The sequence below is a fragment of the Neophocaena asiaeorientalis genome, unplaced genomic scaffold (assembly GCF_003031525.2).
Source record: "Neophocaena asiaeorientalis asiaeorientalis breed wild unplaced genomic scaffold, Neophocaena_asiaeorientalis_V1.1 scaffold61, whole genome shotgun sequence".
Classification (NCBI taxonomy): Eukaryota; Metazoa; Chordata; class Mammalia; order Artiodactyla; family Phocoenidae; genus Neophocaena; species Neophocaena asiaeorientalis.
The window spans coordinates 245,499-260,595 of NW_020174143.1; the positions used below are offsets into that span (position 1 = coordinate 245,499).

Here is a 15,097-nt window from a genome sequence, read left to right on the forward strand (position 1 = left end):
TTTTTCTAGTTACTTTTCCTTTGTATAATCTTGATTTAAAACAAATGACCATACTTGAGTTATAGATCTTGCTTTATTTAAGTCCATGCTAATGTATTTACACTTTTAACGGTTATATTATGATACAGACTGTCTTTGTTGGGTTTTAGTACCTAAACAATACTGCATTGAACAACATGGTAATTTTTAATTTTAATGCCTCAGGATCAATATTCTAGAAACTGAATAGCTAGGGCAGACTTTTGATTCAATACCAAAATTTCTTTTGAAAACCAAGTGGTTGCTGGCTTCCAGTAGCATTATAATATTCTTGGGCCAATACAGTGTAACACAACAACAAAAAACCCTTGACAACTTGATGGGCAAACAGCACTCCATCTTAATTGCCATTTATACTAAGGAAATTAGTCCTTATACACTTTATTCTTTTTTCTGAAGTGGGTATTTTTCCTTTTCAACTAATGAGATAGCCAAGTTATTTCAGACATATTTGCTGACCCTTTTTGCAAGTGTTTTAAACAGTCAAGCATATCAAGTTTTAGAAAAGAACACAATATTTAAATTCTCATCCTTATAATTCAGAATGACAGTTAAAAAAAATGTTCCTAGTATTTGGGTAATAGTGACTATCTAAATTACTAAGTGAAATACCTTAAAAATTTTACTATAGTAGCAGTTGATAGGCTTCTCCAGCGTAGGTCAAAGGTCCATGAGAGTATGCTGTGTCTTGGTAACATGATCTAGTTTAGAACTGTACTGTTCACTTTTAACTCTGCAGGTAGCAGTTTGGGGCTAAGGGTTAAGTCACCTGACCCCCGCCCCAGGCATCTTATTTTCTCCATAGTCTGCTGCTTATAAAGTTGTCAGTTTCTTACAATCTCCTAGAAGCAGGTATAGAGAATATTTTATTACACTTGTAACATGTCTCTTAAGTAACAGCATAAAATAGAAACTAGTTATCTGATCCAGTTTAAGAATATGTATTTTATATAATTTATAACCCTTTACAAATAGAAAGTCAGTAAATACAGTACACTGAATCTGCGGTGATTCAATCTGAGAAATCTTCAGTATAAACAAGTTTAGCAAAGTCCTTTAGATGCAATTTCTTTTGGGTTTACTGCAACACTTTTTGTTATATTGTATGTCTTGTAAATTCCAATAAGTCTATCTGAAATCTCAAACATATTATTTCGAAGAGAAATTATTATGAACTGGGCATTTTTTGTTTGTTCCTAAAGAGAAAGAAAGAATAAATTAGAAAAATTATACATATATTATAAATATATAAATCATATAATAAACATCTAAGCTTTATTTCCCTGAAATATTTCTTGACAGTAAATTCAACATGACATCGATAATTAATTAACATGAAGAATGACAACATGGATAATTCATGAAACAGTATTTGGGTTTGAGAAGAATTCGGATATTTGGAAGGATGGTTGCCTAGAATTCTTCTAGTAGAAAAAAGATATAGAAAAAAAATTTCTAGCTGTGTTTCTGCTACTAATTTACATTATCCATTTATATTTCACTTTTCCAAAATGGAACTATTTGGCTGAAATAAAGGATGTGGTCTCCTTTAATACCATGGGATGTGGGATTAGAGAACAGGGAAAAAAGCTCAAAAGAAATAAGTCAAAGAATTTCATCTGTAATGTTTAGGGAACCCATAAAATTTTCAGAATGAAAAGCTCTAAATGATTACTTACATATATATAAAATGCAACAATGGAAACATTTTTGAAATCAAGGGCTGCATCAATCTCATCCATGAAGTACAGGGGAGTGGGTTTGTAGTGGTGAAGAGCAAATACTAAAGCCAATGAACTAAGTGTTTTCTCTCCTCCTGAAAGGTTGAAGATCTTCTTCCAACTTTTCTTAGGTGGTCGGACACTGTAAGAAAATCTCGTCAGTCAAATTACTTGTAAAGCTAAATTAAGATTTCGTGATTTGTTTCCCATAACTGGCTTCTACCACCTTCCTTGGGAATCTAATTTCCTTTTCACGAATATAAACTTCTGAGGGGTTCTTTTATAAACATGTCATTGGAGGATGAACACACAGGAACACCTGACAAAAATTTAAGATTTAAACAGCAAGCTAATAAGTAATTCTTGGTATTTTCCCTGTTTCCAATGCACTTTTTGCTTTGCAATTTTAAAATACATGTTAGATTGAAATGCCTCGAAAATTAGACAAATATTCTGTAAAATCGAGTATTTACTGTTCGCCTAGAATTTATGCTGTAAACTAATATCTAGGCAAACTAGTATTTATGAAATAAAACAAGTTGTACATCTAACCTTCACATCCCACCCCTAAAAAAAATACTGTTTGAAGAATATGTAGAAAGATAACAGAAGAATCCGAAACTCAGTATACAGCATAATTACAAACCTGAACATGATTCCTTCAGAGAAAGGATCCAAGCTGTCTACAAGCTCCAGCTCAGCATCACCTCCCAAAGTAAGCATTTGGTAATTTTCCTTTAATTTATTTGTTATTATATAAAAACCTGCCATGAATTCATTAAGCCTTTGTTTCCGAAGATCTTCATATGCCTGTCTAAAATTATCTCTTTCATAAGTAATTTTGTCCAATTCTGCTACCCGCTGTAAATATAATTCTTCCTATGAAAAGAATGAGAAAAACACCAATTCAGTTATACATTTGAGATGAGAAATAACACTGCTAATTATATAAAATAAAGGCCACAATTTAGGCTAAGGTGTAGAGACTTCCTGATTATTACAGTTTATTTGTACCTTCTTTTTATACTCTGCAATGGCACCAAGGTTTGGTTTCATTTCATGACACTGGGCTTCCAAGAGTGCAATTTGATTTGTTATGGAATCTGGGTTCTTGATTGCTTCAAGATCTTCTGGGCTTAGAAGTGGAATCTCTTCAATAGGATTATCTTCTATGGGATGCAATGATATTTTTGAAATCTAAAAGTTAAGTTAGATCAGTGTTAGAAAAGGCACAGTATTATAATTCATTGTTAAACCTCACAAATTAATATGACAAACTGCCTATCAAAACAACATATACTAAGGAGTGGTAACTAATTTGTGTATCAACTATGTTTCAAAGGACTTCAAGAAAAACAGTTGTAGTGTTCCAGGTGTTCATGTAGCCATTTGTTAAATCTCCGTTATCAGCCCTGGGGTGAAAATGTTGACTAATTCTGACCATTATGCATATTTTTCTGTATATAATAACTCCTATATACTGTTCATTTTGCCCCTATAAACCTGAGAAGTGATTATACACCATGAAATTAAGAATCACAACATACCTCAAAAACACAAAAACATGAACCCTAACCTTTTTTCATAAAGGATATCTTAAAGTTACATTTAACTATCCATAACAATTCTCACCTCTTTTTGCCAGTATTTTATTTTAGAATTATGTTCACCAATATGACCATCTACTTGTTCAAGTTTCAACTTAATACTAAGTGCATCTTTTTGAAGAGCATGTTCATTTTCCTGAATTACTTTTAGTTCTTTAAGTAGGTTACGATGTTCTTTCTGGATCTCTGGTAAGGACTCCTAAAAACCAAGAAGAAATGCTACAGATATGATCTTCTCAAACAGAACAGGGATTTTCACATTACAAAGATGAAGAAGCAACCAATCTCTCCCCATGCCCCTTCCACTTTAAATGAAAATGTTTTTATTTACAGAAAAGTTACAATACAGTACTCATTTTTACTGTACAGATGAAAGTTAATATAAGTTTAACTTATTGAGTGCTTACTAGGCAAGGTATTGACATCTATAAATCTTAATTGCTTGAAATACCATCCTCTCCCCTCTCCATGTCTTACCTCTGCAGCATTTGCATTCTTTACGACCTCTGCTGCTTTGTCTTCAAGACTTTTTAGCTCTGCTGTTAAGTCATCTACTTCTTTCTCAGTATCTTTTATTTCTTTCTCTGTGCGAAAGACAGAGTCTTGTGCTTTTTTAAGATTTCTAAACAAGCAAAATCATATATTAAAAATGTGGTAATGTGTGATTTGTTATTCTGCTTCTGAAAACCTACCAAAGAACTTTTCATGACATCAATGTAACATTTTTTCATCATAGATTTAAAAATTTATGATTTACTAAAATCCTTGAATTGGTTTTTTATGTTTATACATACACTTGTGGGATACTGTATATTTTATTAAACTCTCGGTATAAATTAATAAAACTTCCTTATATAAGCTTTTAGACTTAGACTATGAAGCAAAATTGTCCATTGGATTATTATATTCTTGTCATTTTCTTGTCAGATTGGAGATTCTTAAATCTTTACACCGATGAAGCTATACCATCAAGTAAATAAATACGCCCTGGTTCAAGTCAGGGCAAACAAGTGTTTTTGCCAGGGTGGAGCGGGGAGGAAACTGGACACATGACAACACACACACACACACACACACACACACACACACACACACACGACTACTTTTTCCCTTAATGAAGTTACTTCTATTTTGACTGATAATTGTGTTTAGGCAAAACATATGGCTTATTAGCACCTTATCTTTGAACAAAAGACATTGTAATAGCGGAATAACCAGATAATCAAATGTGACTCATGTTATAATTTTAAGACAAAAAGAAACAGCTGTTTACATTTCAACATTTTTATACATATTTAGCTTTAATTATTTTAGAAATACTTTAATACTCTGAAAATTAATTTAAAAACAAGATCTATGTTATGAACGTATTAAAAACTTTTTGGGACAATGGAATCTAGTTAATTAAATTAATCTAGTTAATTAAAAATTTAAGTTATTAAAACAATTTTGCTAAGAAATCTCAACCTTCTTATTCTCCTAAAACCTAGATCTATTTCAATGAATCACCCTCTACTCCCTTTAAGCCAGAGAAATGAAACTCTGACTTCTATGTCCTCAAAACTTGGGAATTATATAACCACATTTTGCCAAAACATACCCGTTTATGTTTTTAAAAACTAGTCATATGATGTTTATTATAGGTGCCCACCAAAACTCCTATTAGGTAACAACATGTCAGAAGGGCTTAATAAGTAACAGTAACAGAAACATTTAATGGACATTGTTTAAATATTAATGCGATGTAGGGAAGAGGAAGACAGGGTAGTATGCATACTCTACCTGTCAGCAGTCTTGATTGCTACTTGGGCTTTAGTAATAGCAGAAGCACATTCATCTAATTGTTTGTTTATTTTATCAAGTTTATCTTGTTGGGCCTTGAGTTTATGGTTATTAATTTCTACGATAATATTGTGTAACCTTTTAACCTCAGCTTCCACTTTACCAGCTCTCTCAGCCACATTGTTATACTCTGGAAGAAAAAAAAAAGTGAAATTAATTTGTGTTTCTATGCTAATGAGCGTCACTTGTTAGATGTAAATCTCTTCAGTCAATATGACTTAACCTGATGCATGCCCAAGAAATTTTAGACATTTAAGGAAAAGTACCTCAAAAAAACCCAAACAAACCCCAAACCCCAAAACCAGAATGCCCAAGTCAAAACAAATGGTGTTATATAACAACACATGGTTAAATTCTCTGGCTCAGCTGTGAACATAACCCACTTATCTCTTACTGGCTTCATGCCCTGAAGCTCTTTTAAAAAGTTTTTAGGGTACTTTCTTGACTATTGGTCTCATAATGATTTTTACCCTTAGATAGATTATGTGCCTGACTGCTGCCCGGGGTGAAGAAAATTGTGGTTGTTTTATTCAATCAAAAAAAATTCATCCACAATGAGAAGCCACTGCAATAAAAAGCACACATACTGCAACAAAGAGTAGCCCTCAGATCACCCCAAACAGAGAAAGCCCATGTGCAGCAACGAAGACCCAACACAGCCTAAAATAAATTAATTAATTAATTAAAAATAAAAGCCATGAGGAAAAAAAATTCACACAATTTGGATAGCAAAACTGATGAGTTGAGCATGTTTCTGCTGGCAGTCATGGAAAAGTCTGAATTTTCTTGGTGGTGTTAGAGTCTCTGGTGTCCTGTCAAAAGCTTTGTGAATATTGACAGGCATTGGCATTAACTTTGGCAGTGTAGATTATAGTAGGTACAATGTGCTTCTGTTGTTGGCAGTTGTAGTGTCATCTTCCCAATTTGGTATTTATTTATTTATTTGGCTGTGCCAGGTCTTTAGTTACGGTATGCGAACTCTTAGTTGCGGCATGTGAGATCTAGTTCCCTGACCAGGGATCGAACCCAGGCCCCCTGCACTGGGGGCGTGGAGTCTTAGCCACTGGACCACCAGGGAAGTCCCTCATCTCCCCCATTTGAGAGATGACTTTCCAGTTGTAGAAGAGGCAGTATAGTTCCTTTCATGGTTCTACAGAGTAGCTCTGGAAATTATTCTTCATGTTCAACCTAGAATTTCTTAAGCCATCACAGTGATTCTGTAAATAATCTTTTACTCTGTTAAACACACACCCACACCCCAAATCATATCTGTACTAACCAGAGTGGAATCTGTTCTCCATATTTGAATCCTAATCACTATACAATATAGGAAGGATGAAAGGTGGCAAAAAGGTAAGGAGTTCAAGCTTTCAATATCTATGTCTAGAAAAGCAAGCAGAAACAGAGCCAACTTATGGAAGGAGACTCCCATAAAGCTCCTATGGGAGGAGTGTATCAATACATTTAGCATAGGGGAAAGGAGGTAGGATGTGCTAAGAGGAAAAGATTAGATAAAGACTTAACTGTTGTTCCTCTAGATTGTCTCTTCTCTCCTGTTAGGTAGATTGGAATTTCAATATTCTCCAAATCTCACAACTTAGTATTCATCTTTTTGTCCTACATTATCAGAGAATTCTTTAGTCTGATCTTTCAAACTCATCTAGTGAGTTTAACTCCAACCTCTATTCTTTATATTTCTGAGACCACCACTTGGCTTTTTAAAAAAACAAAGCAAAACAAAACCCCGCCCTTTTTTTGTCTTCTGAATCCCCCTTAGGATACTAAAATAATGTATTTATTGAAGCAATTCTTTTGCTCAAAGTGGTGATGTTCTCTGTAGTTTAAGTTCCATTAAGCTGTCTGTATGCTTAGCTCCCTTGTGGGGTAGAGTACCAGCTGCTGTGGGGTCTGGCATCATGACTTATACTGGGGGATGGGCCAGGTATGCAACTGGGAAGGGTTCCACCCTTCAGAACATCTTCTTCCTTATTTTCAAGTACCTAACATGCATTAAAAATTCTTTTCCCTATCTATAGTAGCATGTCTATTAGGAGGGGAAAACTAACATCAGATAGTCTATAATTTTGAAGTCACTATTTTATACCACCTTGCTCCCCTTACTCTATTCTCTACACAACAGCCAGAGATTTAAAAAATATAAATTAATGTAAAATAAAATATATAATCTTAAAGATATGCTTGCAGAAATGGGCTTCCATATTAGATATTAACAGAGTATACTAATAATAGCCAGTATTTCCATGAGAGGAAATATATATGGGGCTCCTAAAAAAGTCAAGGATTCCCTTTCAAACAAGAATACAGATTCCTGTAGTCTGTGAAAGTGCTGCTATAAATGACAAAGATACACATTTTTTGTTTTAATTGACCATTAGGTTCCATCAAAGCAAACACAACAAATATTGTAGGTATTCTGGGGAAGGAGGGGTAGGGTGAAGTCCCTGTGTCTCCAAGGACAAAATATATACCCAAAATAAATGCAAGGAAAAAAGAGTCCTGTCAGATTATATCACTTCCCTGTATATGACTTTCCAATGGCTTTTAATTTTACATGGAGGCAGGGCTTAAAAGGCTCTACATTATCTGGATTCTTCCATCGTTTACCTCTAGCCACTCTGGCTTCCTAGTGTTCCTAGAAACTTCTGGCATAGTCCTTCCTGCCCAGGGCCTCTACTTACTCCTCTACATTCTTCCTGAAATGTTCTTCTCCCAAATATCCACATGTCCACTCATACTTCCACTGGGTCTCTGCTCAAGTATCTCTGGCAGTGGCCTGTCTAACCACTGTGTCTATCTGAATCCCCATCCCATCCTGTTTTCCTGGTTTTACTTTTATCACGTAGCACCACCTGATACAGTATGCAATGTATTTATTATCTTCCCCATCTTTTAAGTGTGAGTTCCTTGAAAAGAGGGACTTTATTTTGTTCACTGCTTGATCAATAGCACCTAAAACAAAGCTTGGCCAGTAGCAGATGCTATCTGAGTGAATGCCTCAATATTAAAAACGTAGATAAATATGACCACAAAAATAAAAAAATTAATACAGCTATATATTAATATTCAATATGCCCAGTGGACATCTGTCTGCTTACAATCTTTTTACCTCTTTTTCTTTGGGAAGAAAACTCGACCTCAGTTTTTGAACATCTGGATAATTGCTCCAATTCCAGTCCATCTAGTTCTTTCAGATGAACAATCAGTATTTGCCTTCCTTTGCTCATGAACCAGACTGTAACAAGGGTCTTTCTTGAGGACATGATGAAGGCTCACTGTGTTTGTTGGTGTCCCTAAGATACTGTGTAACTCACCATTACCTCCTTGTGCAATAAGATGCACATCTACCTATGTTTAATTGAAGCCAACGTGGAAATAGAAGCAGGGCTGCTCAAGTGCATGATCAGAGGATTTTAATGTCAAAGTCAATTCTGACTATGAGCCTATGAACTAATTCCCTTTCTTGCTGAAAGCTTTTGGAAGAACACTTATATGTTTATATACAAGAAGAAAAAGTTCTGGAAGGAAAAATGTGTTTTCTCTAAGCTCTCAAACAAATAACTACTATCTTGAAGGGTCCTTAGGAAGACTGGGCCAAAGTAAACAAAATATAGAATTAAAAGCATGGGTATCAGAATCAGACTGCCTTGTTCCTGAATTCCTATACCACCACCATATGCTATGCGACCTTGGGCAAATTGTATAAACCATTCTGTGCCTCAGTTTTCTTATCTGTCAAATGAAGTACTTAATAGTACTTTATAACCTTCTGAGAAATAAAAACAAAAATCATAAAACAGAGTGGTCACTTGTCTATAATATATGAAATCTGCTACTTTTTATTCTACAAACTGCTATCTTAAACATTCCAAATATTACAAACCTGTTTTTGACCACACAGGGGGAAAAAAAAAGTGTATATCCTTAAACATACCGGTCTTGAAAGCAGTAACATTTTCTTCTAGCAATTTCTGCTTTTTTTGGTCAGGGGCTGTAGCAAGTACATTAGCTTCAAGTTCCTTAACTTGGACATTCAAATATTCTTCTTGCTCTGATAAACGCTACAGAAATGTTTTAACATTCAAAACTGTTAGTATTTTAAACTTACTAACAATAACATTTGCTTTAAACATTCTAAAAAAAAAAAGGTACTTAAAATCTTTAAGAGAAAGACAAAAACAAGAAAGAGCAGAAAACACGAACAATTAATATAAAAATCGAAAATGGCCAACAAAACGCATGAAATGTATACACTCATTATGAAGATAAGTTAAAATGCTATTTTTTAGTATTTACATCAGATTAGCAAACTTACAACAAACTGAAGAGTACCTAGTGTTCAAAGACTTGGAAAAATTATTTGCATATGCTACTATTAGTAAATGAATTAGAACCGTCTTTTTGAGAACAATTTGGCATTATGCAACAAACGCTTAAAACACTGTACAGGGCTTCCCTGGTGGTGCAGTGGTTGAGAGTCCGCCTGCTGATGCAGGGGACACGGGGTTGTGCCCCGGTCCAGGAAGATCCCACATGCCGCAAAGCGGCGGGGCCCGTGAGCCATGGCCGCTAAGCCTGCGCGTCCAGAGCCTGTGTTCCGCAACGGGAGAGGCCACAGCAGTGAGAGGCCCGCGTACCGCAAAAAACCCCCCCAAAAAACCCAAAAACAACACTGTACACATACTGGGTAATAATTATAGTTTTAGAACTCTAACCTAAGGAAATAATTGGATGAGTGTATTAAGGTCTGCCTAAGAAGGATATTTAAAACACAGCAGTGTACATAGTCAACACAGAAAAATATTTATCAAATCGTGATACGAACAAAATATGCCAATACAATTGCACACAAAATAAATGTACATTGGCTTGGAAAGAAAATCATAATTAATAAGTGAAGAAAAGTTAATAACTCATTAAAAATTCATATGCAAATTTAATATGTATATCAATATCTACCATATACTTAAACACATACATGCAAACTAGACACACTAAAAGTTGTAAGACATACATAAAAATTTAGGGTAATAATCTTTTGAGTATTTCCTAAAAACTGTTTTCTGATTTTGTTTTTTAAAAGAGACTGGGCATGTACTGCTTTTTCATAATTAAGAAAACATTTCACTTTGAGAAGAGAATGAAATAAAGGGTCACATAGTTGCTAAGGGAAGACACATTTCTATGGAGTAGAAATGGAAACCAGAAATAGCTGTGGCTGGAGCAAACACTGTGACAGGGCGTTTATCCATTAGTACTCGGGTAAACAAAATCAACAGATGCGCCTTACACCTAGAGACCCAGCCTCCTCCTCCCCCCTTATATTTTAAAATTATAAGCAAACAGCAAAATGCTTCTGCCAAATTGCTGTTGAATTCCAACAGTTTCAGCTAATATTGATTAAAAAAGTACCTGGATGCTTGCAGTAAACTTTTCTAGTGTATTCCTCATTTCTCGTTCACTATGCCTTAACTTAACTACTGCTTCTTCCAATTGTACTTTCTGTTCCTGAATTTGCACTGCTTTTTGAGAGTCTCTCTGCAACTGTGATTCCATTTTATTTACCTACAAAGAAGAATACCAGTGAAATAAGTTTATTCCAAGAGTTATTTCAGATTAACAGCAATTTATGAATGAAGAAAACCCAAATTTCTGATCTTAAAGACTAGAAACAAAGCAAACAACCCAGGTCCAATTCCAAAACCTAAAGCTTAGGAGATGGTCAACTAATTTCTGCATCATAGAATCAGATGAAAAGACAATTTTAAGTGTTGTATAGTCAACTACTATTACAATGAAGGTATACTACACAAATAATTAAGTGGAAAAACATAAACTATTTCAAAATATGAAAAAAAATCAAGCCACAACTCTTCAGAAAAAGTTAGGTATCCAGGACATCTAAGTACATTATTTTTAAGGAAGAAAAAAGTGTAGTGTTCCGAGGGTGATAATGGAACAGAGCGGTATTTCCTGAGCATTTTGACATTCCTCTTATACTTCTGGACATATAAAATTTGGAAACATGTATCAGAAGTCTTTGCTATATTTACAACTTAAAGAATTATGTCAAAATAGAAAAGATAATTATATAATACATCAGTAACTATGTGAAGAAACGAATTAAATGTCCAACAGTAAGTAAATGGTTAAATAAATTATGATATGATCCAAATGTCATAACAGAGAAAGATATATATGTCGAGCATATATTTTTAAATTAACATACTTTTAGAACTTTAACAAGTTTCATATAAAATCCCACAGCTTATATACTATCATTTAGAGAAAATTCAATCTGTTAATTGAAAATTTGATTACAGTACATTTAAAATAGAATTTACAGTATGTTACTTATCAGTAAAGCTGCTTTAACAAAAATGTCTTGACCATAATTTTGTACATGCTGACCTCTTCTTCTGAGATTTCAACAACAACTGATGAACCCATCCTTCCTTTCATTACTTTGCTTCCACCACCAGTCATTGTACCTGGAGAAGAGAGGAGAGAAGTCAGACTTAGATGTCTCCCCCAACAAGATTAAATAAACTCAATGGCAGAGAAAAAAAAACATTACCTGACTGTTCTATGATTTGCCCCTGTAATGTTACCACTCTCCATCTTCTATCTTTCTGATATGCTACTCTTGTGGCTTGATCTAAGTTGTCAGCTACTAAGGTATCCCGTAAGGCAAAGTAAAAAGCTTGGCGAATTTCCTCATCTTTTACTTGTACTAAATCAAATAATCGAGGAGTATTTTCAGGAGTTTGAATTTTGGTCATTTTCTTTGCCCACACTGCCATCTAAACATAAAAAAGAAAAATAATATATATATAAAGATCATTTCTGTTAGGTATAATTTATAGAATACACATGTATTAAACATAAGGACATGTATACAAAGTTCTGAGTATCTACATAATTGAGTATTACTTTACTGTTTTTTTGCGGTACGCGGGCCTCTCACTGTTGTGGCCTCTCCCTTTGCGGAGCACAGGCTCCGGACGCGCAGGCTCAGCGGCCATGGCTCACGGGCCCAGCCGCTCTGCGGCATGTGGGATCTTCCCGGACCGGGGCACGACCCCGTGTCCCCTGCATCGGCAGGTGGACTCTCAACCACTGCGCCACCAGGGAAGCCCTACTTTACTGTTATTTTAAAAAAGAAGTTATTGTAAAACTACCTCTATTCACAGATGACATGATCTTATACGTATTAAAATCCCGAGGAATCCATACATTAAAAAACTATTAGAACTAACATGAATTCAGCAAAGTTGCAGAATACAAGATCAATATGCAGAAATTAATTGTATTTCTATACACTAGCAATGAATAATCTGAAAATGAGATTAAGAAAATTCCATTTACAATATACTAAAAACAAAACAAAAACCCCAGGACACTCTTGATATTAAAGAACAAAATGAAAGGACTCCTGATTTTAAAGCTTACTACAAAGCTATAGTAATCAAGACAGTGTGGTATCAGTGTAAGGACAGACACAGATAAATGAAGAGTCCAGAAATAAACCCTTACATTTACGATCAGTTGATTTTTGATAAGGGTGCCAAGAAAATTCAACAGGGAAAGAATACAAATGGTGCTGGAACAACCCGATATCCAAAAGAGTAGAGTTGGACCCCTACTTTACACTGTATTATAAAATTAACTTAATATGGATTAAAAAACTAATTTAGAACCTAAAGCTGTAAAAGTCTTAGAAAACAGAGGTAAATCACCCTGCCATTGGATTACACAGTAGTTTCTTAGATATGACACCCAAAATACAAGGAACTAAAAATAAACTGGACTTCTATCTAAATTTTTTGCTTCAGAGGACATCATCAAGAATGTGAAAAGAGAGCCCACAGAATGGGAGAAAACATTTGCAAATTACATACCTGACAAGAGACTTGTATCCAGAATATATAAAGAATTCTTATAACTCAACAGTAAGACAAACCAATTAACAAATGGGCAAAGAATGTGAACAGATTTTTCTCCAAAGCTAAACAAATGGCCAATAAATAAGCACATGAAAAGATGTCGTACAAAAACCTGTGTACAGGAATGTTCATGGCAGCATTAACCATAATACCCAAAATATGGAAACAACCCAAATGTCCATCAATTGATGAATAAACAAACTGTGCTACATCATATAATGGAATATCATTTGGCAGTAAAAAGGAATGAAGTGCTGATACACATGTATTAGCCCCACCCCCTGCAAAGAGAAGAGAGGGAACTTATTTATTTATTTATTTTTTGCCACACCATGCGGCGTGCAGGATCTTAGTTCCCTGATCAGGGACTGAACACGCACCCCACAGTGGAAGTGTGGAGTCTTAACCACTGGACCACCAGGGAAGTCTCAACATGGATGACCTTTGAAAAGTAAGTTAAAGAAGCCATACACAAAAGGCTACACATTATATGATTTCATTTATACAAAATGTCCATAATATGTAAATCTAGAGACAAAAAGTAGATTAAAGGTTGCAGGGGGATGGAGGGGTGGGAGAATAGGGGTAGTGACTCCTAATGTGTATGGGGTTCCTCTTTTGGGGTGATGAAAATATTGTGGAATTAGACAGTGGTCATGACTAACAATCCAGACCATGTGAATGTACTAAAACCTGCTGAACTACGTATTTTAAAATAATGAATTTTATGGTTGTGAATTTTATCTCAGTAAGTGTTTCTTTTTCTTTTTTTTTAAAGTAGTTATTGATGATGGAAGTTAGAAATGCAAACTACCAATCACTGTAACACTGGAATGTATATTCCTTTAGGGGAGGCAGTAGAGGATTTTTTTTCACAACCATGTAACCCCAGAGCCTAATATAATCCTCAAAACCTATCAGGTGTTCACTTAAATAACTATGAAAAAAAAGCTAGGATTCAAAATCAAAAAACACTTGGCACTTAAAAACTAAATTACAGGTAGATTATGAATACCCACCTTATCCAAACCTATAAAGGTTGCAACTCCAATATTTTGTCTTTTAAGGAAGTTTACACATTCTTGGGCCGTATCGATAGAATCAACAACAATGTAGTCTAATGCATGACAACAGGATGAAATAGCAATATCATATTTTTCATCAATTGCTCCTAAGTCCCCCTAATAATTGAGAAGAGGGGGGAGAAATCAATGCACAATCAGCAAGGAATTAGGCACAGGATCATTTTATTAGTAATTCATATAGATTTTTCAAGTTGTGTTTAACTGAACTATACCTACATATGGCTTTAAACAGTACAAAAAGGGTACACAGTGAAAAATTTAAGTGTTCCTCACATTCAACCTTTCTCTTCTACAAAGGCAATCACTACTAGAATTTTTAATCTACCTTAAAAAAAAAAACTTATGGATATACAGAGTTTGAATTTTTAATGAGCACAAAATGAGAGAACTGTTTTCACTGCATGTAAATAAAAATGTATAGTGTGAAGATTTGAAACCTAAAGTATTATAAGCAAAATAACTTATAGAATAATAAAACTCTGAATTATTGAAAGCCATTTAAGATTATGTAAATCTGCTTCTCAGTCTATTAATAAATAAGCTATCCCCATTTCCTTCCAGCCACCTTCTAGCTGGCCACAGCTCCCTTCCTTCTTCAGGCTCAGGAGCTCAGGCTTCAGGTACCCACTATCCCTAGCCTTGGGTTTTGACATCATCCCTTGTTGATTTTCCTAAACTCTAGCCACAACCTTTAGTATAATGGTATAAAACCCAGAATATAATTTATCAAGTTCTTATTTTTTTAAAAAAAGAAAAAAGGAGTTTGTTAAGTTTATCACTAGAGTTGGATCACTTTCTTAAAATGACTATAATTATACAAAATTTAAAAAAAAACCCAA

The 15,097-nt window shown here is 34.6% G+C and overlaps 1 protein-coding gene across 4 annotated transcripts in view; it reads right to left on the reverse strand.

Moving 5' to 3' along the window:
* Window positions 1-54: 54 nt before the first annotated feature.
* The window catches only part of SMC4 (structural maintenance of chromosomes 4), a 34,747-nt gene continuing 19,704 nt past the window's right edge, over window positions 55-15,097 (reverse strand). For all 4 annotated transcript variants that reach the window (XM_024754963.1, XM_024754965.1, XM_024754964.1 and 1 more), the window contains 12 exons: window positions 14,193-14,354; window positions 11,805-12,030; window positions 11,639-11,718; window positions 10,640-10,792; window positions 9,162-9,288; window positions 5,150-5,339; window positions 3,845-3,989; window positions 3,393-3,566; window positions 2,775-2,957; window positions 2,407-2,639; window positions 1,719-1,902; window positions 55-1,235 (listed from right to left, as the gene is read on the reverse strand). In XM_024754963.1, the coding sequence (XP_024610731.1) occupies window positions 1,083-1,235; window positions 1,719-1,902; window positions 2,407-2,639; window positions 2,775-2,957; window positions 3,393-3,566; window positions 3,845-3,989; window positions 5,150-5,339; window positions 9,162-9,288; window positions 10,640-10,792; window positions 11,639-11,718; window positions 11,805-12,030; window positions 14,193-14,354 (2,010 nt within the window). In that variant the 3' untranslated portion in view covers window positions 55-1,082. The remainder of the gene's footprint in view (window positions 1,236-1,718; window positions 1,903-2,406; window positions 2,640-2,774; window positions 2,958-3,392; window positions 3,567-3,844; window positions 3,990-5,149; window positions 5,340-9,161; window positions 9,289-10,639; window positions 10,793-11,638; window positions 11,719-11,804; window positions 12,031-14,192; window positions 14,355-15,097) is intronic.